At 42.5% G+C, this 23,045-nt stretch overlaps 1 protein-coding gene across 11 annotated transcripts in view; it reads left to right on the top strand.

Annotated features, from left to right (window-relative positions):
• Nucleotides 1-23,045, top strand: part of ADGRD2 (adhesion G protein-coupled receptor D2) — a 408,458-nt gene that overhangs the window by 349,128 nt on the left and 36,285 nt on the right. For all 11 annotated transcript variants that reach the window (XR_004540974.1, XM_033962424.1, XM_033962423.1 and 8 more), the window contains 2 exons: nt 8,817-8,967; nt 12,539-12,597. Coding sequence is in view for 10 of the 11 variants with exons in the window: in XM_033962424.1 (XP_033818315.1) it covers nt 8,817-8,967; nt 12,539-12,597 (210 nt within the window). In the remaining variant the exon portion in view is untranslated. The remainder of the gene's footprint in view (nt 1-8,816; nt 8,968-12,538; nt 12,598-23,045) is intronic.

The raw sequence follows: 23,045 nt of genomic DNA, 5'->3' as shown, positions 1-23,045 counted from the left end.
TCCATTTATTGCCTTGAATAATAAACAGTAGAATTTGAATTGAATTCGGGCTCGTATTGGTATCCAGTGTGAGTCTAGGAAGGCATTGGTGATATGGTCAAATTTTCCAAGAGAATAAATCAATCTAAGGGCTGTATTTTGGATGGTCTGTAGCTGCTTTATCAAGTTTAAGGGGCATGGTAAGTAGAGAATGTTGCAATAGTCCACTAGTCCTAGGACAAGGGATTGGACTATGATCTTGTAGTGGTCTTTGTCAAAGAATTTTCTGATTTTATGCAGGTTGCGCATGGTGAAAAAAGCTTTTTGGGTGATTTTGTTGATTTGGACTTGCATTGTACAGCATCTGTCTATCGATACTCCAAGGATTTTTAGGGATGGCTGTATGGTGTATTTGGTGGTGTTTAACTCAAATTCTGTTATGGACTTTTCAAGTGGTAGAAATTTTGTTTTCTCCGAGTTCAGCTTCAGTTTATGATCTAACATCCAATCTTCCACTGCTTCCAGTTTTATTTTTAGGTTGCCTAATGAGGTGGGGGACTTGGGTATCGAAGGGGAGGAGTATGGTTATGTCATCAGCATAGATGAAAGATAATACGTTTAGGGTGTCTAGAGTGGTACCGAAGGAGGATATGAAGAGGTTGAAAAGCATGGGTGACAACGGTGACCCTTGAGGGACTCCACAAGGGTTAGACCAGGGGTCTGATTTAAGGTCGTTTGAATTAACTCTGTATGTTCTAGTCTTAAGAAATCCTTGGATCCAGTTGTAGACTCTTCCTGAGATCCCTATGGAATCCACAGGATCCACAGGAATGAGCTATTGAAACGGAACACTATACTGCAAAAAGAGAACCATCTACGTGAACTGCTTGTCAGATAAGTGAACTTTATTTTTGCATGAACAATTTTCTTAAAAAGTATTTTTGTATAAGAATTTCTTGAAGATATCATTTCAGCATTTCTCTAGGTGTTATCATAGGAACTTTTGGAAAATTGATCAATCTCAAGTTATTGTTCCTTGAAAAATTCTCCAGTGATTCAATTTTCCTTCTTAAGTTTATATTATCTTCAATCAATGTCTCTTGGAGTTTCTTTGAGAGTCCCATATCTTCTTGTAAATTATTTGTTAAAGATTTAGAAACTTCTAGGTCTTTTTTCAGATTCCCAATTTCACTATCATGATTTTTAATTTTCCCTTCTATTTATTGGAACTGAGAGCTTTTCCCAAATTAGAAATCAAGTCCCGAAGGGATTCTAGTGTGACTTCTTGGGGTTTTTGAGGCAAGAAAGGTTGTAAATTTAATTCAAACTACTCACCAGCTGCTGATTCTTCCTGTCTCTGTTCCGTCTGGGATGATCTTGCTCCAGTTGGTGTTGAATCTTCACTTTCCAAGTTCAGGCTGGCGCGCTGAATGCTCTGCACTGATCCCGACACTCATAGAGCAGCACAGAGCATTCAGCGCACCAGCTTTTGTGGTTTTGTAAAAGGGGGGGAGGGGGTTTGGAACATTTTATATGCCGCTGATGAAAAAACGGTTTAGCTTTGAAGCTAACAAATAGCTGTGTTGTTCTTGGAGGTTTTTTTCTTTCCATATTTTGTGTAATCTATATACTGTTATTATAGAGAGAACTATAGAATATATGCGTTTTTGTATGACAATATCAATTTAAAACAATACATTTAAAATAGGATATAAGTTAAAGTTATAATAGTAACAATCTACTATAATAAAATGCTAAGCGCGCATGCGCACTCCTACCTGCGTGATCCATGATCCATAGGTCCGTGGCCAGCAGGAGTGCGCATGCGCGCTTAGCTGTGCCACCTCTTCTTCTAAACAGCCTACTGTAGCGAAGCTCGCAGGCCGCTCTGCACCTCAGTAGCACGTTCCCTCTGACGCATGGGATCCCGTCAGACAGAACGTGCTACCGACGTGGACAGCGGCCTGCAAGGTTTACTACAGCCGGTCGCGATCAGGTGCTGGACAGGGGGAGTCTGGCGCCTGGCATCAAAATTAAAAAGTTCCCGGCTGCAGAGGACAATGCTTTCTGCACACTAGACCCCCAAAATAGCAACGGGCCTCAAGAGTACTCCAGGTGGAAGGAAGGAGGTAGATTATGTTAAAAACAAACTGACCATTTGTATAGAAAGAATACTATATTGGATGAGGGATAATCAGTTGAACATGAATTTGCAAAAGACAGCAGTGATGTTTGTTGGAAATGACGATTTACTTTTGAATGTAAGAGAAGCGCAAGTAAATAAATGCAAAATTTCCAATTCTGTCACATAAGAGGATATTAGGGGGAGGGAATGCTACTGCACAGGGAAGTGGGGTGGGGGTGGGAAATGCTGCTGCTGCACAGGGAAATGGAGGGGGAGGGAATGCTGCTGCTGCACAGGGAATTTTGGGGGGGGAGGGAGGGAAATGCTGCTGGTGAGAAAAGGGGGCTGGGGCTGGAAGTTGAAAGGGAAAAGATGGGAGAAGGGGACTGGGGGGGGGGGGGTAAAAATGGGTTTGGAGCTGGGGCTGAAAATAGAGGGCATGTGAGGGAAGGAGGCTTTATTAGCACCCGTTAATGTAACAGGCTTAAACACTAGTATAATACTAATTTGATGGTCTCGGTCATAATATGGTGCTTCCAAATTCAGCTCATTATGAAACATTTCAGAGGAAACTAATGACAGTAATGATACAGTGGCAACACAGCAAACATGGTGTACACAATGGTGAACTAACAGACAATGTTAAGCAAGCAGAAAAGTAGAATATATAGGCAAAAAGGGCAAGGTATAACAAAGAAGTTGCAAAGGATATTGTCTAAATATACAGTATATGTGTAGAACAATCACTCTCTACCAACGCTACCTCTAAGGAATGGCTGGGTGTGTGCAAACCTTTTTTTTTTGCATGTGCAGCAAGTTCTAAAAATAAACAATTTATGATTCCTGACTGGGTGACTAGAGACTTGGACAGAGGGAGTGCGTGGGAGTGCGCTGGAGTGCACTTGATGTGGTGAATTTAGATTTTATCAAAGGCTTTGACAGTGTTCCACATAGACGTCAAATAAACTGAGTGCCCTCGGGATGGGTCCCAAAGTGACAGGCTAGGTCAAGAACTGGTTGAGTGGAAGGCAACAGAGGGTAGTGATCAATGGAGATCGCTCTGAGGAAAGGGATGTTACCAGTGGTGTGCCTCAAGGTTCTGTTCTTGGGCCTGTTCTTTTTAACATTTTTATAAATAATATTACTGTAGGGCTGTCGGGTAAGATTTACCTCTTTGTGGATGATACCAAAATCTGCAATAGAATAGACACCCAGGATGGTGTGAATACTATGAAGAAAGACCTGGCGAAGCTTGAAGAATGGTCTGAAATTTGGCAGCTAAAATTTAATGCTAAGAAATGCAAGGTCATGCAAAAACTTTAGGGAACTGTACAGTTTAGGAGGTGAAGAACTTAAGTGCACAACAGAAGAGCAGGACTTGGGTGTGATTGTATGTGATGACCTTAAGGTGACCAAACAGGTTGAAAATGTGGCAGCGAAAGCTAGAAGGATGCTAGGATGCATAGGGAGAGGTATGGCTAGTAGGAAAAAGGAGGTATTGATGCCTCTGTATAAGACTCCGGTGAGGCCTCATTTAGAATTTTGTGTACAGTTCTGGAGACTGCACATTCAAAAAGATATAAAAAGGATGGAGATGGTCCAGAGGAAGGCTATTAAAATGGTGTGTGGTCTTGGTGATAAGGCGTATGGGGACAGATTTAAAGATCTCAATCTGTATTATTTGGAGGAAAGGCAGGAGAGGGGAGATATGACAGAGAGGTTTAAATTCAAAATTCCAAAAAATGTCACTCACCAGCAGTGGGTTACCACAATAAGATTAAACATTAAGATATAAAACAGGTGAAGAAAAAGCCTCAAAATTTTATATCATGCAGCAATCTTTGATCATTTTCAGCTGGCGTTCTTATTGTCATCGGCAAAAAACTCACACCCTTGTAACAATGTTTAAAGATCTATAGGGGGAATAACCCACTTCTGTGCACAGTAATCAAAAAAATATTTCAAAACATTGTAATACTTTTTACTATTGTTTTAAACATTTTTATCATTTTTATAAATAGTTTTTACAAAAGTTTTCAAGCTTAGTGCCCCTTCCCATGTCCTTAGTGCCCCCAGTGCCTCCTTCCTATGTCCTTAGTGCCCCTTCCTGTGTCCTCAGTGACAGAAAGAGAGCCTTTTCTTCAGCCATTTAGGTAATCTAGCTCATTACCTCCAAGGGTTGTATATTGAAGGACTGATTTTATTCTGGAAAATTCTCAACTTCAAAACTAACTGCAATGCAACTAATATTGAATATATATATATATATATAATTTTTGTAGCACTACTAAAGGTACACTGCACAGATATACACAAGAGACTATCACATTGCTCTGGAGAATACCATCCAGTTAAAACATAACATGCTTACAAAGGACAAGGCGTTGACTGGAAAGTGCCAGGGTCTAAGACTGAATAACGTTAACATAGTTGATTTGTAGGTAGGGCTTACATATGGAACAAGAAGAGGCACAATGTCCTTTCCTGAATCATTGTATCAGTTTTCCCTATTCCCCACCCCCAGGCCATTCTGAAGGGTATAGACCACCAAATGCAAGAAAGAAGTACATAAAAATTAAACAACAAAATAACAGATGCTTTCTTAGCCATTACTGCTCCCTAAGCAGAGTGTTTCAACATCATCAATGATGACACCTAGATACTTTACCTGGATAGTGACTCCTAATATGGAAGCTTGCATCACATAGCTATAGTTTGGGTTCCTCTTTTCCACATGAGTCAATTTGCACTTGCTCACAATAAATGTCATCTGTGATTTTGTACTAAGGTACATAAAATTGCTTCATATTTCCCTTACATGGGCTTTACGATTATAGATTTTCCTTTGCTATAATGTATTTTCTTTGCTTATTCTTTATTTTATTGTTTATTATGAAAACATCTTAATAATAAAAAAAATTAGATGTATGCTCCTGGACTTTTTTTTGCATAAGTTTTAAAAAATATGCAAAACCAAAGAACACATTCAGTATTCTCACTATACCCTATTTTAGCTAAAAAGCAAAAACTGCACAATTCATTTAAAATTATGTGGGGGTTTTTTAAAATATGATCTTCTCTCTCAAAATCATTTGGATTAAGTGGTTTAATTCTGTTTTGGAACAGAGTTTCCTTCCTCAAATCTCATTTGAAGAGCACCTGTTGCAGGTTTTTACTGATGGATGTTTCAAAGCATGACCTTGCTAGCTGTGTTTTCCTAGTAATCTTACCTTTATATCTGTGCATGCAATGGATCTTGGTTCTGAGATCCAGTCCTGACATTCAAAGGGAGGTCACCCGCAGCAACAGGTGACATAGCAACAGTCTTGGATAACAATATCAGACACAAGACTAGACTCAAATGTGCCAAATTTAAGCTGCTTTCTCAAATGAAATGCAAGTCTATGTATATCCTTGCGCCAGGTACATTAGATAGAGTGGGAGCCTGCCGGGACAGTTAGGAAATAATGCTTAAGTACCTGAATAATTTGTAATCCGCATAGAATTGTAAGATATGCAGAATATAAATTATTTTTTTTTAAAAATTGATTTGGGAGCCATATTGTAATGATTGAATTTTATTTTTCCCCTTAAAAATGCACATCCGAGATGGGGAGAGGGGGCATTAAATAAGGTATATAGGAACGGAATTTATGGTAGGTTGTCTTGATTTTAAAGAATGTAATTGATTAGGGGGAGGGGGATAAATTCTGATATGGAGTTTAACAGAATATTAAGTGTTATATTTGAGTTTAAATTGTTATAAATGCTGTTACACTTATTGTAAGTTTTTAAAAAAATGAACAAAGATTTGAAAAAAAAAAAGAGACGTTTTTAGCAAAAAAATAAAATGTACACAATAGTAAAGTGGGGGTCTTACCAGTGATCTATATGGGGACATTAACACCTCTTTTCTTCTACTGGTTATGCCTCTTTTTATGCAGTCCAGCATCTTTCTGATTTTGGCTTTCATCAAGTCACACTGTTTCACTACCTTGAGATCCTCAGATCCCTTTCGTTCTGAAGTCTCTCTCCTGCTCAGTGTTATCAGCTACTCAGTGGCATAGTGGGGGTGAGCAACAACCAGGGTAGTGGTGCCCATCTCCCACCCCCTTCCCTTTTTAACTTCGGCGCGAGCAACCACGAACTTGCCGCTCATATCGGCTTCGGCATTCTCTCTGATGTCACTTCTGAGGCGCGGATCCTGGAAGTGATGTCATAGAGAGCACCAAAGCCAACGCGAGCAGCAAGTTCGGGGGGGGGGGTGGAAGGGAAGGGGTTGCGTATGACAGGGGGAGGAGTGGGAAGAACGGGGTGGAGAGCAGGAGTGGTGCCACCGCCCCAAGGAAGCCCGCATCAGTTACACATCCTTTGGATTTCTACATCCCTCTACATCTCAATTGCATCATTCTGCACTTCTTTGCATTAAATTTTAACTGCCAGACCTCAGACCATTCTATTAATTTTTGTAGATAAGTTTTCCTGTTGTCCACTCCTTTCAAGGTGTTCACTCTTGCAGATTTCTGTTTCATCTACTTAAAAGCAAACTTTTCAATCTAATCTTTTGACATTGTCATTCACAAATATATTGAAGAGAATCTGCCCTAATACTAATCCCTGAAGCACACCACTAGTCAGCTTTTTGTCAAACACTCTTCCTTCTTTATTCTTCCAGGCATGGACACAACCAAACCAAACACAGTCATGCACCTAAACACAGAAATGTCCACACAGATGCAAATACCACCTCCCCACTCACACACACACAGCAGAAATGGAAATACAGTAAAACCTTGGATTGCAAGTAACTTGGTTTTCAAGGGTTTTGCAAGACAAGCAAAACATTTTATTAAATGTTAACTTGATATACAAGCAATGTCTTGCAATACAAGTATATACAGTATACACACATCACAACTGAGCCGATTGTTCTCTCTCTGACACTGCGGGAGTGTAGTGACTGTTCTAAATGAGCGGGATCTTGCAATACAAGTACGTATGGTATTTTGTATTAAAGTTTATGGGTTGTGGAACGAATAGTCTGAGTTTCCATTATTTCTTATGAGGAAATTCACTTTGATATACGAGTGTTTTGGATTACAAGCATGCTTCTGGAACTAATTATGCTCGCAAACCAACGTTTTACTGTAATTTGATAAGGCCTGGTTCCCCATCACACCCCATTTCCACCTCTTACCACACCCCTACCCTTGTTGGGCTGGCACTTAGTGATTCATCTGAGTTTCATTGTCTTTGTTGTAAATTGTATGGTGAACCATATCATTTGCTAGGTACCACATGTTTTGCCAACTAGCATAGCAATTACACAGGACAACAGCCCGTCTTTTGAAATCTCTTGATAGTGACATCTAATGGTTAATTATATGATAACACTTAATTTCATTTTATTGTTCTTTCCAAATCAAGGAAATGCTTAGGAACTACTCCATTTAGATTTCTTTCTAGGTCAAAGACACACACACAGTGGCGTAGTAAGGGTGAGCGGTGCCCAGGGGCGGGGGCAGCTCTTCCTTACCCCACCCCCTGCTACGCGCACGCCCCTTTACCTTTCCCCATATCTTTTTAACTTCTCCGGCATGAGCAGCATGCTCATGTTGGTATCGTCTCGCCCTTTGACATCACTTCCTAGGTGTGGGTCTCGGAAGTGATGCCGGAGAGAATGCTGATGCCGACGTGGGCAGCAACCTCACACCAGGTAAGTAAAACAAGGTACAGGGGAAGGCAAGGGGCACGCACAAGTGGCAAAGAGAAGAGCAGGGAGGTGGAGAGGAGGAGGATTGCCAGAGTAAGTAGACTTTTATAGGAGTTTGAATTGTATGTGGACGTATACAGGGAGCCTATGAAGCAACTTGAGGAGAAACAACACTGCCCCATGGGAGTGGCATTAGGTACTTCCAGTGCATCCCAGAAGGAAGCCTACGACTCCAGTTGGCCTGTGTCTAAAGCCTCTCCTAAGGGTTGGGAGTTAGGCACCTGGGTCAATCAGGGCCTTAGGCCCCTCCAGGATGGAAGGGGAGGGGAAGACCTGCTATTCTGAAGAGGTGGGCCTGCCAGCCAGAGGTGTAGACATCCCTCCAGCTGGCGGTACTCCAAAAGGTGCAGGGGGGGTTGTTCTGGGGTACCAGTGTGGGGGTTCTGCTCTGCAGGGATATAAGGGTGGGGGATTGCGCTTTGGGGAGTGGCCTGTTGGCAGGAGGGGAGTGGGCATCCCTCCTGCCTATCTCAGTTGGGGGGGGGGGGTTACGGTAGGAAGGAATGGGCATCCCTCCTGCCGAAGGACTTTGAGGGGGGATTCAGGGTGGCGGCAGGAGGAATTGGGCACTCCTCCAGCTGCAGACATTGTCAGGGGGCTGGGGGTCCCTACCGCTGCCACAGAGTTGATCGCAGCAGGGAGATTCCCTTGCTGCGATCAGCTCAGAGGCAATGCAGTTCTCTAACTGGCACCTGTGACATGGACACTGGTTAGAGAATCAGGGTTTTTAGGGATCTGTCCATCAGGACAAACACGATTCTGAATATGATGCCCATGTGTGATTCTCAAAAGCCACACAGCGACTGCTGAGACTGGGCATCTTATACCCTTTGTGCCTAAAGAAATACAGCTAACAAAAATAAGGTTATGGTTGTTTTTCCAGTTAGATGCCAGTATGGGTTTAGACAGTATCTAATAGCAGCTAATTTCTGATTCTAGAATTGCTCCCATCCAATAAATTATTTGTCAAGTCCAAGAAACACCAAGTCCTGGGAAACAGGGAAATTGACTTCTTCTCCACCTGACAGTGTGGTGTCTACACCAACCCAAAAGGATTTTCCTCCTATGAAGACCACCAACACCACCAGAGGTAAGCCATAGTATTGGTTCATTACAAAGTAATCTTTGCGCTTTGAACCGCAAGGTACAAACGGAATAAAAATCACTAATGTAATGTAATCTATACAAGATAAATCTTTTGGCTGTAAAGACCCCAGCCCAGAAAGTTCATAATTTGTGTTTGAGCCAAGAAGAGGTTAAGTGACTTGCCCAAATTCATAAAGAGCTAGAATCAATAAATATCACTCAAAATTAGGCAGCAGGGTGATCCATAGAAATATGATGGCAAATAAAGGTCAAACGGCCCATCCAGTCTGCCTTTCCACAGCATCCTCCTTTCCCTAAGAGATGCCACATGCCCATCCCACCCTTTCTTCATGCTAAGCTAGTATTCTGTAAAGGATGCTCTGCACAGAACAACCTTAACATGATACTAGCTTGGCATGCATTTCACACCTAACTTTTGGGCAATGAGCATTTTTGTCTGCCAAAGGCTGGTATAATACTACTACTACTACTACTATTAATTATTTCTATAGCGCTACTGGACACACGCAGTGCTGTACAGCAGTGGCGTACCTAGCATATGTGACACCCGGGGCCCATCTTTTTTTGACACCCCCCCCCGCCCCCATCTGTACGAAAAACACGATTTTTAGTAACAAGCCACATGTCACACATGAGTACCTAGGAAAAGGCAGCATCTTACATACTGCAGTGAGCAGTACAACATCAATACACCCCACTGTAAAATTAAATAAGCCAGACTAGTACAGATCAATCCTACACCGTCAATCCTAACAGAAAACCATGTCTTTCGAACACACAGAAAACACCTTCGCCTAGTATGGAATATGTCATCACAAACTAACCCCTCCCCCTTTTACAAAACTGTAGTGTGGATTTTAGCCACGGTGGTAACAGCTCTGACGCTTATAGAATTCTGAGCATCAGAGTTGCTACCACCACGGCTGGTGCTAAAAAACGCTCCACAGTTTTGTAAAAGGGAGGATAAAATTGAAATACATAGACAAAGGTTAAATTGAACCAGCAAGAAGCTGGACTCTGCATACAATGCAACACCACAGAAACAGTGACACATGTCTCCTAAAGCAATAAATAAATAGAAAATTTTTGTTCTACCTTTGCCTTCTCTGGTTTCTGCTTTCATCTTCTTGTTACTCTCTTCCTTCCATCCACTGTTTGCCATCTCTCTGCCCCTATATGGCATCTTCTCTCCTTCTATGCCCGTTCCAGAAACCATATGCCTCCCCCTTCCATCTCTCCTTTCACCCCCATTGGTCTGGCATCTCTCCCTCTCCTTCCCTCTCCCACACCTCTCTTCTGCAACTCAATCCTTTTCCCCCAATCATGTGCCCTCCTTTTATTTATCCCCTCCTTCCATCATGTGCCCTCTTTTTCTATCCCTTCCATCTAGCTAAAGAAGCACAGCCTGGGCTTTGCAGTCCCCAGTTATGTCTCTAGCAGGATATATATTTCAAATCTGATATTTTCTAATGACAAAATAGAAATAAAATGATTTTTTTCTACCTTTTGTTGTCTCTGGTTTCTGCTTTTATCTTCTTTTCACTCTTTTCCTTGCAGCGTCTGCCCTGTGTCTTCAATCCAGCATCTGCCCGTTCCATCCACTGTCTGCCCCTTCCAGAAACTGTCTGTCTCACCCTGCCATCTCTAGATCCCCCCCCCCCTTTGGTCTGGCATCCATTTTCTTCCCTCTATTCCCTCATGGTCTGACATCTTTCTCCTTTCATCTCTCTTTCACTCCCCCCTGTGATTTTTAGCATCTCTCTCTTCTCATTTCCTCCGCTCAGATCTGATATCTCTGTCTCCTTCCCCGTTCTCTGGCATCTCTTTCTCTTCCCTTTACTTCTCTGGTCTTCCTTCTTTATTTTCTGCCTCTGTCTAAATTAAATTCTTTCTTACTATGCACTCCTCAGTTTCCCTATTTTCACTGTGTCTACCCACAGCATGCCACCCCTTTCCTTCACCCCTCCACTATCTCACTAACTCTATCTTCTTCCCCATCCAGCAAATGTCCTTTTTCTTTATCCCTCCTTCCATCCAGTATGTGTTCTCTTTCTCCACTTCTATTCAGCATTTGCTCTCCCTTTTCCCCACTTACATCATCTGCCTTCTTCTCTCTCCCCACTTCCATCATCGGCCCTCTTCTCTCTCCCCACTTCCATCATCTGCCCTTTCTCCCCACTTCTATCATCTGCCCTCTTCTCTCTCCCCCTTCTCCCAACTTCCATCATCTGCCCTCTTCTCTCTTCTCCTTATCCCCACTTCCATCATCTGCTCTCTTCTCTCTCACCCTTCTCTCCACTTCCATCATCTGCCCTCTTCTCTCTCCCCCTTCTATCATCTGCTCCCTTCTCTCTCAATCTCTCCATCCACCACAGGCCCATCTCTCTCCCTTCCTCTCACCTTTCTGATTTTGACAACAAGATCAGCAATGCTCCCCCCCTCCCCCATGATGACACTTAAGATCAGCAATGGGCCTCCTTCTACCCCCGGCTTCAACAGCACTTCAGATCGGCAATGCGGTGCTCAGTCCTAAGCTTCCCTCTGACTCAGCTTCCTGTTTCCGCCCAGGCAGTTCAGTCAGAGGGAAGCTTTTGACTGAGCACCGCATTGCCGATCTGAAGTGCTGTTGATGCCGGGGGTAGAAGGAGGCCCGTTGCCGATCTTAAGTGTCATCGGGGGGGGGGAGGCGTTGCTGATCATGAATTGCATTGTGGGGGGGGGGCGCCAATGCTGCTCATCGCCATTGCAGCCCAGACGCTGCCGATGGCCCCAAAGCGATCTTGCCAGCCCTGCCAGACCTGGCCGGCTGTGCACATCCCCTAAAGCGTGCACCTGGGATGGACTTCCCCCCCCCCCCAATGGTACACCACTGCTGTACAGAGTCATAAAGAAGAAGAAAATAGTCCCTGCTCAAAAGAGCTTACAGACTAAACAAAGTAAATGCTTGCACCTAACTGATGGCAGTTAGGAGTGCAAATCAGGTATTCAGTAACATTGTGCCTAAGTTCTGGGAACAACCCTGACTTGCCCATGCCCCTCCCATGGCCACACCCACTTTGGAGCTGTAAGTCATGAAATTTGTGCACATATGTTATAGAATACAGCACAAGGCAGATCCACACCTAATTAGCTTATTAGTTTATAAGCAAATCTGTGATCCATTCCCAAAACTGCACACCCAACTATCGGCAACCTATGCAGACTCTGGCAGAATATGAGAGATGTCAGTGGAGAGAGGAGGATTTCCAAGGATTGTCAACTCTAAGATTTCAAGACAATAGTACACTGCCTCATAGCAACAGTGCAATGCGAGAGAGACTGTCCCATTTTGTCTTCTAAACTAGTATCTGCTGATAGCATGTTCCTTAGCTCTATGGATTTTGAGCCGATTTTCCACTTGCATGCACTGCACAGCCTTCAGGCAATAGTAGGGGAAAACATTTGGGCAAGTATTTTAACCATTGTGAAAGAGCCTATGAAAAATGTATGAACCTTCTTTAAAAGACAATGAATTATAGTCTTTTAAATTAAAACCATAATGTTTCTTATCATAGGAAATTTTGTTGCCAAAAGTCCACTGAATATTTCTTCAATAATGTCAACAGAGAAGCTGGTGAGTACAATGTTTTATACATATATTTTTGGTAATTGTGTGTTTGGTCCAGAAATTTCTTCTGTTCCTAAGTGTACACTATGAGCCTTCATTTGCAATATCTGGCATATTTCTTCTAGTTAATTTCATTTAATTTAACCTTTTTAATAATCCACATTTTCAATCTGAAGTTGTGTAGAGTGGAGTACAACAAAAACAAATGTAGATACAAAACAAAAGTTAAAACAATGATACAAAAGTTAAAATGATATAGTATTGAACCATAATAAAAAATAAGATTTCAAAAATACAGTGGTACCTCGGAATCTGAATGCCCCAGAACTCGAACAATTTGGAATCTGAACTATTTTATAAATTAAATTTTGCCCCGGAATCCAAACGCTGCTTTGGAATCTGAACGTACGGGAACTGCAAGCTTTGCTCAGCCCAAAGCTTCCCCTCTGATGCAGCTTCTTGTTTCCGCCTTGGCGGTTCGCATCAGAGGGAAGCTTTGGATTGAGCACTGCTTGCAGTTGTCGTTGCCGATCTTGCTGTCTATGCCAGTTGGGTGCCCAATCTTGCTGTCTATGCTGGTGGGAACCTGATCTTGATGTCTCTGCCAGGGGGGCTTGATCTTGCTGTCTCTGCAAGGGGGACCCGATCTTGCTGTCTATGCCAGTGGGGGTCCAATCTTGCTGCCTCTGCCGTGGGGAGGGTCTGATCCCACTTTCTATGCCTGTTGGGGTGCACGATCTTGTTGTTTATGCCAGTGGGGGCCCGATCTGAGTTTGTGGGACCAAGGAACAGATTAATCCAATTTCTATTATTTTCAATGGGAAAAATTGTCTTGGAATTCGAACGGAGTTCTGGAATGGATTAAGTTTGGATTCTGAGATATCACTGTATATGTATCATAAAAAAAAACCTTCCTCTATAACCTGGTATGCAAGTATGCATGCACTCTAATTTCAGTCAGTGTCACCGTGGAGAAATGGCTGGGACTTTCATCTCCCTTTCTGCTTCCTGCTCATCCCCTCACAGGGGATAAGCAGGTTCTGGAAGTGAAAATCTGATCTAGGAATCAAATACAGGTCTTCCATGTTGAAGTGCACAGGATTTGCTGCTGAGTCCTCAGGGCAGCCCTGATGATAATTATTTTTGCATCTTATTTATTTATTTATTTAAAAGTTTATATCCCGCATATCCAACAATTCTATGCGGGTAACAAAGGAACATAGATAATAAAGATACAAAAAAATACAATTTAAAATCATGAAAAAAAAGAACACTACATATTCATCATATAAACTCTTAGAAAACAGGCATCATATTTCAATATTTTAAAACCCAATAAAACAACCCCCCACCCCCAAAAAAAACCAAACAAACCCAAAAACAGAGGGAATTTGAGACAAATGGGGGAGCACCGATGCAAAAGGCTCAGGGTGGCACAGTCTCTTGAGCCGGCTCTGCTTATAAATACTCCTTCACAGTGTCAGAACCACTTTAAGATCCACAGTCCTGCACAAAAGGGGGAACTAGCATGGGAGAGGTAGAGACAGAAGAACAGGAACTAGGAAGTACAAAAGCTAGAGGCAAAGCCAGGTTGAGGATGCCTAGAAGAAAATAGCAATGCCCCGTGGCATATGCCTCCACTCTCAAGGTGTGAATTGCCATGGCTACAGTCAGATAAGTCCAAGCCTCACTTGGAACCTTCAGATTTTGTGCTTTGACCTGAATTCTTGAGGAAACAGGCCAGGGACAAGTAACTATGCTACTGTGCTGAGAGACAGTAAGGTACACAGTGACCCTACAGGAGCTGGCCACCCGAGGACACTGTTGCATTACAGACTAGTTTTATATTGCCTTTTTCTCCTGCCTGTGAGTGGAACAGGGTCTCTGACGTACAGCTTTAATAAATATTATTTTTCTTTGTCTGCAACTGCTGTGTGGTTCTGTCTCACTTGTGCTCTGGCCCTCACCCTGATTCCCATTACCACACACAGATTAATGATGTTAGTGCATGCTACACAACAACATGGTAGCACACGCTAATAAATCTAGCCCTTAATTAGCAAAGTAATATTGAACCCAGCATAAAAAACTAGAAACACATTGCTGAGTGTGCATCTTCCATTTAGGTGAGATACAGCTTTCTGGTGTTAATCTAAAGAGATGTTAGAATATTTTTTGTTTTCAACATGCATGATGATGCCATTAAAATCTTACAATAAAAAAAAAAGTTAAATTACAACTAGCCGCTTGTGAGATTACCCAAGAAATGTGTTCACATTACTCTGTACCCATGTTCTGAATCTTAATCTGGGTTAAATAGATTAAGAATGCCACTTCTGTGCTCAAACAATCTGGGGGCAGAATGTTATGATGCCCTTGTATCACTCTATGGTATGGCCACACCTTGAATACTTTGTACAATTCTGGTTGCCGTATCTCAAGAAAGACATAACGGAATTAGACAAGGTACAGAGAAGGGCAACAAAAATGATAAAAGGGATGTGACGACTTCCCTAAGACAAAAGGCTAAAGTGGCTAGGGCTTTTCAGCTTGGAGAAGAGACAGCTCAGGGCTGATATGATAGAGGTCTATAAAACATTGAGTGGAGTGGAAAGGGTAGATGTGAATCGCTTGTTTACTCTTTCCAAAAATACTAGGACTAGGGGGCATGTGATGAAGCTACCGCGTAAGTAGTAGATTTAAACCAAACCATAGAAAATATTTCTTTACACAATGTGCAGTTAAACTCTGAAATTCATTGCTGGAGAATGTGGTGAAATCTGTTAGCTTAGCGGGGTTAAAAAGAGTTTGGATAATTTCCTAAAAGAGAAGTCTATAGGCTGTTATTGAGATGGCTTGGGGAAATCCACTGCTTATTCCTAGGATAAGCAGCATAAAATCTGTTCTGCTACTTGGGATCTAGCTAGCTAGGTACGTGTGTGGCGCAGTGGTTGGAGCTACAGCCTCAGCACCCTGGGGTTGTGGGTTCAAACCCCGTGCTGCTCCTTGTGACCCTGGGCAAGTCACTCAGTCCTCCGTAGCCCCAGGTACATTAGATCAGTGATTCCCAACCCTGTCCTGGAGGAACACCAGGCCAATCGGGTTTTCAGGCTAGCCCTAATGAATATGCATGAGAGAGATTTGCATATGATGGAAGTGATAGGCATGCAAATTTGCTTCATGCATATTCATTAGGGCTAGCCTGAAAACCCAATTGGCCTGGTGTTCCTCCAGGACAGGGTTGGGAACCACTGCATTAGATAGATTGTGAGCCCACCGGGACAGAGAGGGAAAATGCTTGAGTACCTGATTGTAAAACCGCTTAGATAACCTTGATAGGCGGTATATAAAATCCTAATGAAACTTGAAACAGGATACTGGGCTTGATGGACCTTCGGTCTGTCCTAGTGGGTTTTGTTCAGAAGTAGCCTTAGGCAGACCTATAGGGCCGCAGGCGTCTCCCTAGGCCAGCAATAAGCTTAGCAGCCGCGTCTACAATAACCCAATTCTCTAACTGGTGTCTGTAACATGGACGTCGGTTACAGAATCGGGTTTGTCGGCTTCTGAGACTGGGCATCCTAAACAGAATCTGGCACCATATTTTTAGGCACTGGTAGGCACCCAAACTCAGTAGAAAATGGCATTTAAACAATGTTTGTAACTGAGTTTCAAGATGCCTACTAGCGCCTAAAAAATCAGCACTGGAATCACGCCTCCATAGGCACTTTAGACCACCTAACGCCAGGTGTGCTTTATACTGGAAATTACCTTAGGTGCCTATGTAGACGCGATTCTCATCAAACATAGTTGCCGGTAACGTATACCTGCAAAACTCTGGCCTACTTTACCGGCACCTATGTTATACGTAAGCTGCGATTCTCTTAACAGCGCCTATATGTAATTGACACGTGGCCGGTACCATTATTGGAGGTGCCAACCAATGTAAACATAGAAACATAGAAATAGACGGCAGATAAGGGCCACGGCCCATCTAGTCTGCCCACCCCAATGACCCTCCCCTACCTTTCTCTGTGAATAGATCCCACGTGTCTATCCCATTTGGCCTTAAAATCAGGCACGCTGCTGGCCTCAATAACCTGAAGTGGAACACTATTCCAGCGATCAACCACCCTTTCAGTGAAAAATAATTTCCTGGTGTCCCCGTGCAGTTTCCCGCCCCTGATGTAGGTGCCTTTACTAGAATTAGGCCCTTAGAGGAAACGTTATCAACATGGCTACCGTTCAGATGGGTTATTTTACCACAACTCAAGCTATTTGAGCACAAATTCCATTTTATGCAATGAAACCTAGTTACTAATAACCTGGGTTAAGAGTAAAGAACCCATCTTAACAGTAGCCTATTTTCATAACTTATGAAATGAATAACACATGTCTATGAACTTGCCATGCCTTTGTCCCACCCAAAAGAACACGCCCCTTTGCTATTTGCTATTTGCACTGGGGTATGATATGTGCATATCCTGGACTTGTAAACTGGGGACTTAAGACATTTAAGTGCTGGTTTCTGCAAGTATCAAATGTGAATAGGACATGTTGGGTGGTGAGCATTGGAAAATATTGTTTTATTATGTTTTTTAGTTACCATTTGTTTGTTTGTGGTTATGTTATTTAAAACAAAAAATAAAATGAAAGGTGAAACAATAAATAATTTCTTATGGGTTGAGCCCTACCTCTTTCCCTCTTATATCTTCTCCTCCACCCTGCCAAATATGTGAGTTCGAAATAGAAAATGACACAAGGACTAATTTTTCCCCGGCCCCACAGGAACTCATTTTCCTGTCCTGTCCCTGCGCATTCTTTTTCTGTCCATTCCCCATTCCTGCAAGTTCCATCCTCATTTGCACAAGCCTCAAACACTTTAAAATCATAAGTGTTCAAGGCTTGTGCGGTTAAGGAAGAGTTTACAGGAATGGGACCGGGGCAGCGACAAAACTCGCGGGGACAGGGAAATTGATATCATGCAGGGACGGGGACAAAATTGTCCCTGTGTCAGTCTCTAGTTTGAAATGAGCAGGGCCGGATTTTCCTATAGGCTAACTAGGCTTCAGCCTAGGGCGTCAAGATCAAGAGGGGCCTACATTCAAATTGTTAGCAAAAATTAAAATTACACTATTCTAAAAACAGTGAACACTAAAACACTGAACCAAAAATAAGGAGAAATTCTACGCTTTGGGATCGGAACAAGCTCCAGACGCAATGGGGCGCCGACTCGGCTTCTCCCTTTCTTTTTCTCATCCTGGGAGGAGGATCGGGGAGGGAAAGACGTCAGTCCGGAAACAGCTGGGCAAAGCCCAGCCCCATGGGGAGAGAGGCAATACGTGGATCCGTCAGGACAGGGCGGCCCAGACTGGCATCGGGGGGGGGGGGGGGGGTGTGGGTCAGTGGAAGGGGGATGGGAGGCAGGCAGGCTGGCATCGGAGAGGGGGTGGGGGGGGGGTTTAATGGAAGGCAGGCAGGCAGGATGGCATGGGGGGTGTTCAATGGAAGGGGGATGGGAGGCAGGTGGACATCGGAGGGGGGGTAAGGTGAGGAAGGACGCACTGGGGGCACTATGGACATAGGAAGGGGCAATATTGTGTGTTATGTTTGATTAGTTATTGTTACAAGTACTATATATGGTGCTGAGAATAAATGTCCAAATAAGTGTTCTCGACTTTTTTTATTTATTATCCGTGTCACATTTTTTATAAAGGTTAGTACCAATAACAACATGTTTCATTTAACATATTGATATATATCACAGTAATGATTTATTTTATTATCTCTCATATAATTTACAAACTTAAAAATGGGAGGTGAAAGGGCCTCATAAGTGGAGTAGCCTAGGGCCTCTTTTCATCTAAATCCAACCCTGGAAATGAGGCAGGAGTGATGCCAGACCCTCTGGAATTGGCTTACTACAATTGCAGCAATGCATGTAACTGATCATGATAGCAGGTTTAGAATTTAATTGGAACACAAATGATATTTTCTTCATTTCTCTTTTGTTTCATTTCAAATAAAAGCATATAAGAACATAAGAATTGCCATTTCCGGATCAGACCTTAGGTCCATCAAGTCCGGCGATCTGTACACACGGAGGCCCCGCCAGGTGTACCCTGGCATAGTTTTTGTCCCCATATCACTCTATGCTTCTCATAAGGAGATGTGCATCTAGTTTACCCTTACCTGTATCACTCTAAGTCACTCATAAAGAGATGTACATCTAGCTTACCCTTAAATCCTAGAATGGTGGATTCTGCAATTGCCTCTTCTGGGAGAGTATTCCAGTTGTCCACCACTCGCTGCGTGAAACAGAACCTCCTGATATTTGTCCTGGACCTGTCCCCTCTCAGCTTCAGTCCGTGCCCTCTAGTCCGTGTCACATTGGATATTGTAAATAACTGTTTTTCCTGCTCCATTTTGTCGATTCCTTTCAGTATTTTGAAAGTCTCGATCAGATCCCCTCGCAGTCTCCTCTTCTCAAAGGAGAACAACCCCAGTCTCTTAAGTTGTTCCTCGTAATCCAGGTTCTCCATACCTTTCACGAGCTTTGTTGCTCGTCTCTGCACCTTCTCCAGCAGTTTTATATCCCTCTTTAGGTATGGAGACCAATGTTGGACGCAGTATTCCAAGTGTGGTCTGACCATCGCTCTATAATGCGGCATTATTACTTTCTCCGATCTACTTGTGATTCCCTTCTTTATCATGCCTAACATTCTATTTGCTTTCTTGGCCTTCAAAACAACTTTGTTGTCTGCTAGCAACCCATACATTGGCAGCTCTGTGCACCTTGGACTTTTCAGTAATTCTTTCTCCTCAACTAACCCCTTTCCCCATCCCCCATCCCCAGCAAAAAAAGAAGTAAACTATATTACAGCACGCAGTCTTATAAGTAGTAGATGGCAGCGAAGCGATTGTATGAGACAATGGCCTTTTTTTATCCAGTTCATTCTGAATTTAATAAAACCAAAATGACAAGGGAAATTGACTTTGGGTTATTGTAGAAAAGCTGTACCCCCTGGAAACTAAATTTCTATTGCCAAGGTTTATAACCTTTTGTCCTATACTGTATAGTGTGCAACTCACATGTGCTCAGGTGAGTGATAGGCTATATAAAATGAACACAATTACATTAACACAAAAATTAGACCATGTTATTCTTTTAATAAAAAAAAAAAGGAATCTAAATTAATTACTTGGAAATTCATCGTGAAATTAAATTTGCAGTTTAAATTGGAAAGTGTTTATTGAACAGAATGTTATCTTAATATTTCACAATAAAGTACATTTTGAAACTGTCCCTGGTGTTAATCAGAAGGATTTTGTTAGCGTCCATATAAATCATCCGCATCTACATCATAAATCTCTAATTTGGAACAATTGCTAAGTTGCCTGGCACCACATATGAGGCACAGACTAAAGAGATTAAGGAAGAGGGCTTGAATATTACAATATATATACCATTAATGTACTCAGTTTTGGATCTTGTGCAAATGTCAAGGTCCTGCTGTTTCCTGGCTCTTCACATAAAGACCAGCCTTCAAGCTTCTCAATCGAATGCATAGAGGTTCTGTTCAAGCATGAGAATACACTGCTTCTCAACCGGTGCGTGGCACAGCAGTTCCAGCTCCAGGTTTTCCCTCCTGGTTGGCAGGGGAAGAGTGCCACTTCAAGCTATTTCGATTTGTCTTTACTACTGGCCAGCTTCATGCACTTATTTAGGCAGTGGATTTGGCAGAGAGGGAGGCAGACTAGGGTAAGTCATGCCACTCTTCTCCTGCCCACCAGTGGAAGGGGAAAGAGAAATTGGTTTGAGGTGAAAGAGGAGAATACACAAGCAGGGAAGGTAGTGAGAGAGAAGAAAGCATGAGTGTGCCAAAGTGCTTCGAGCAGTGAACAGATGAAAGGATCATATGGAAAACCGGAGGCTCATGTAGGGGGATGGTATAAAATACGTTTCAGTATGCCATGAGGATTTCAAGTGTTCTGTGAAATAAAGAGCACTACTTAGGCAACATGGAATAGCTCAAGTGTTCCCATCTCTAGCCTACGTTTATTTAAATTGAAACTAGTATTTCTTAAAAGCCTTTAGGGCAGGGCTGTCCAAGTCCAGTCCTCGAGATCTACTGGCAGACCAGATTTTCAGGATATCAACAATGAACATGCATGAAAGAGATTTGCATACCAAGAAGGCAGGGCAGGCAAATCTCTCTCATGCATATTCATTGTGGATATCCTGAAAACCTGGCCTGCCAGTAGATCTCAAAGACCGGACTTGAGCAGCCCTGCCCTTAAAGGCTTTTAATGAAATAAAAGTAGGGGGCATACACATAGCTGTGTATTCCTCTTCAAGAGACTTCCTCAGTTTTATGCTGTCTGGGGTATATTAGAGAATGTTTTAAAGTCATCCTGCACACAAATAATGGTTCTGTATCAAACAGACTGCAAGAAAGAATTTTTCAAGATCATTTGCTTTAAATAAGGAAGGACCATCAGGAAAGCTGCAGCTACTTATCTTGTTGTCTTCTTGGGACTGCAGCTTCTTCAGTCACTGGACACCTCCAGTGTACATTAGTGAGCAGTAGTGAAATTAAACATCCACATTTGTGCTCCACACATTGATCAGCATTTTAAATTCGAAATCTTTCACTTCAGAATATGATATAAATAGTGCAAAGGTTCTTATCAATGTGAGAATGTTAAATAATGCATCGCTCTTCAGGCAAACCACCAAGCTAAGTGTTAGAAAAAAGTGGCCCGTTAATGAAACAGCATTAGAATCTTGGCTTTGCGCCTCTTAACCCGAGACTTTTCCCTGTGCTAAGCCCAGATCCAAGGCTTATTTAAGGCTTTAAAAAAATTTTTTGTAAGCCTCACATTAATATTTCCATTAGCATGTGGGACATGCAAAAAATTAATGCGGGAATAATAACTGCCTCCTTTTTAGGAGGTACAAAGTGCCCCCACACTAATTAAACGTGAGCAGTTAGTGCATGCTAATATGAACGGACCAGGTGGTTAACACTTTCATGCCCATTGACACCCCCTCACTTTACCATAGTACTATTAACTTATAGAAGAAACACAACATGAACTCTGCCTAGGAAAGCATAACACAGTAAATAATATCACAGTGAACCTAGAACATCAATATGCTTGTTGAGAAACTGGACAAGCTGAATTATTACAGATGGTTAAAATGGAAACGCCATTCAAATAGAGTTTCTGATCTCGGTCACAAATCCTGAACACAAATAGTCTTGCTAAGTACAGAATAAGGCCTGGATTCTCTAAACAGAGCTGACCGATATCTGCGGCTGCTGATCACATGTCAATCACACGACAGTGCCATTTAGAGAATCGCACCTCTGGGAACGATAGGCGCCTGTCTTTGCCGTGAATTGCGCCTATATAGACGTTTTATGGCACCTAACGCCACTTCTGGCATTAGTCATGCCTACAGTGGCATTAGGCACTGGTAGGCGCCTCTGGCAGCGTGATTCCAGTGCCTCCAGCGGCATGATGCCAGCATCTCCGGCAGCATGATTCCGGCGCTGTTTATTTAGGTGCCAGTAGGCGCTTTACATTTGACGTTGCTTGCCATTTGAAATGGAATTTCACAATTAACTTAGGTGCCAGTAGAGTGCCTACCGACACCTAAGTTTAGACACCATTTATAGAATTTCCTTCTAAGTGACCATAAGCTTAAAAATACTGCTCTGAGACTCATCTACTCACTGAGGAAACATGATCATATCACAGAGGCCTACATCAACTCACACTGGCTACCAATCCAAGAAAGAATACTATTTAAATTCTACTGCATGATATTCAAAACTCTAAACGGAAACAGCCCAGCCTACCTAAACAATCGCCTCATCCAAGCAACCTCAACCAGACATAGAAAAACGCACTCCCCATTCACACCTCCCCCGATCAAGGAAGTAAAACGGACAAAACAATACGATGGCCTCCTAGCCACTCGAGCCGCAAAACTGGATAACCAAATCTCCAACCTACTGTTAACCACCCCAGACTACAAGATTTTCAGAAAAGAAATAAAAACTATACTCTTCAAGAAATTCCTTAAACAGTCCTAACCACACCTACTCTTACCAACTCTTACTCTTAACAACACTTACTCTTAACAACTCTAGAAATGACAATTGATTGACTCTTTACAACTCTCTACAAATGATCTACTCTTTACAACGCTAGAAATGACAATTTATTCTTCCATTGTAACCCCCATTCTTTATATCTCTTGTAACCCCCATTTTTATATCTTTTGTAATCTGCCTTGAACCGCAAGGTAATGGCGGAATAGAAATCTCTAATGTAATGTAAAGATGAATATGTAGATAGAAATTAAACTAGAACCCCAAGAAACTACACTTTGCATGCAGTGCAACACTAAAGAAAGCGGTATAGAAACAGCACCCTGCACTCTG

The sequence above is a fragment of the Geotrypetes seraphini genome, chromosome 10 (genome assembly GCF_902459505.1).
Source record: "Geotrypetes seraphini chromosome 10, aGeoSer1.1, whole genome shotgun sequence".
Classification (NCBI taxonomy): Eukaryota; Metazoa; Chordata; class Amphibia; order Gymnophiona; family Dermophiidae; genus Geotrypetes; species Geotrypetes seraphini.
Note: the sequence above shows the minus strand (reverse complement) of the source record. Positions and strands in the feature narration are given on the sequence as shown.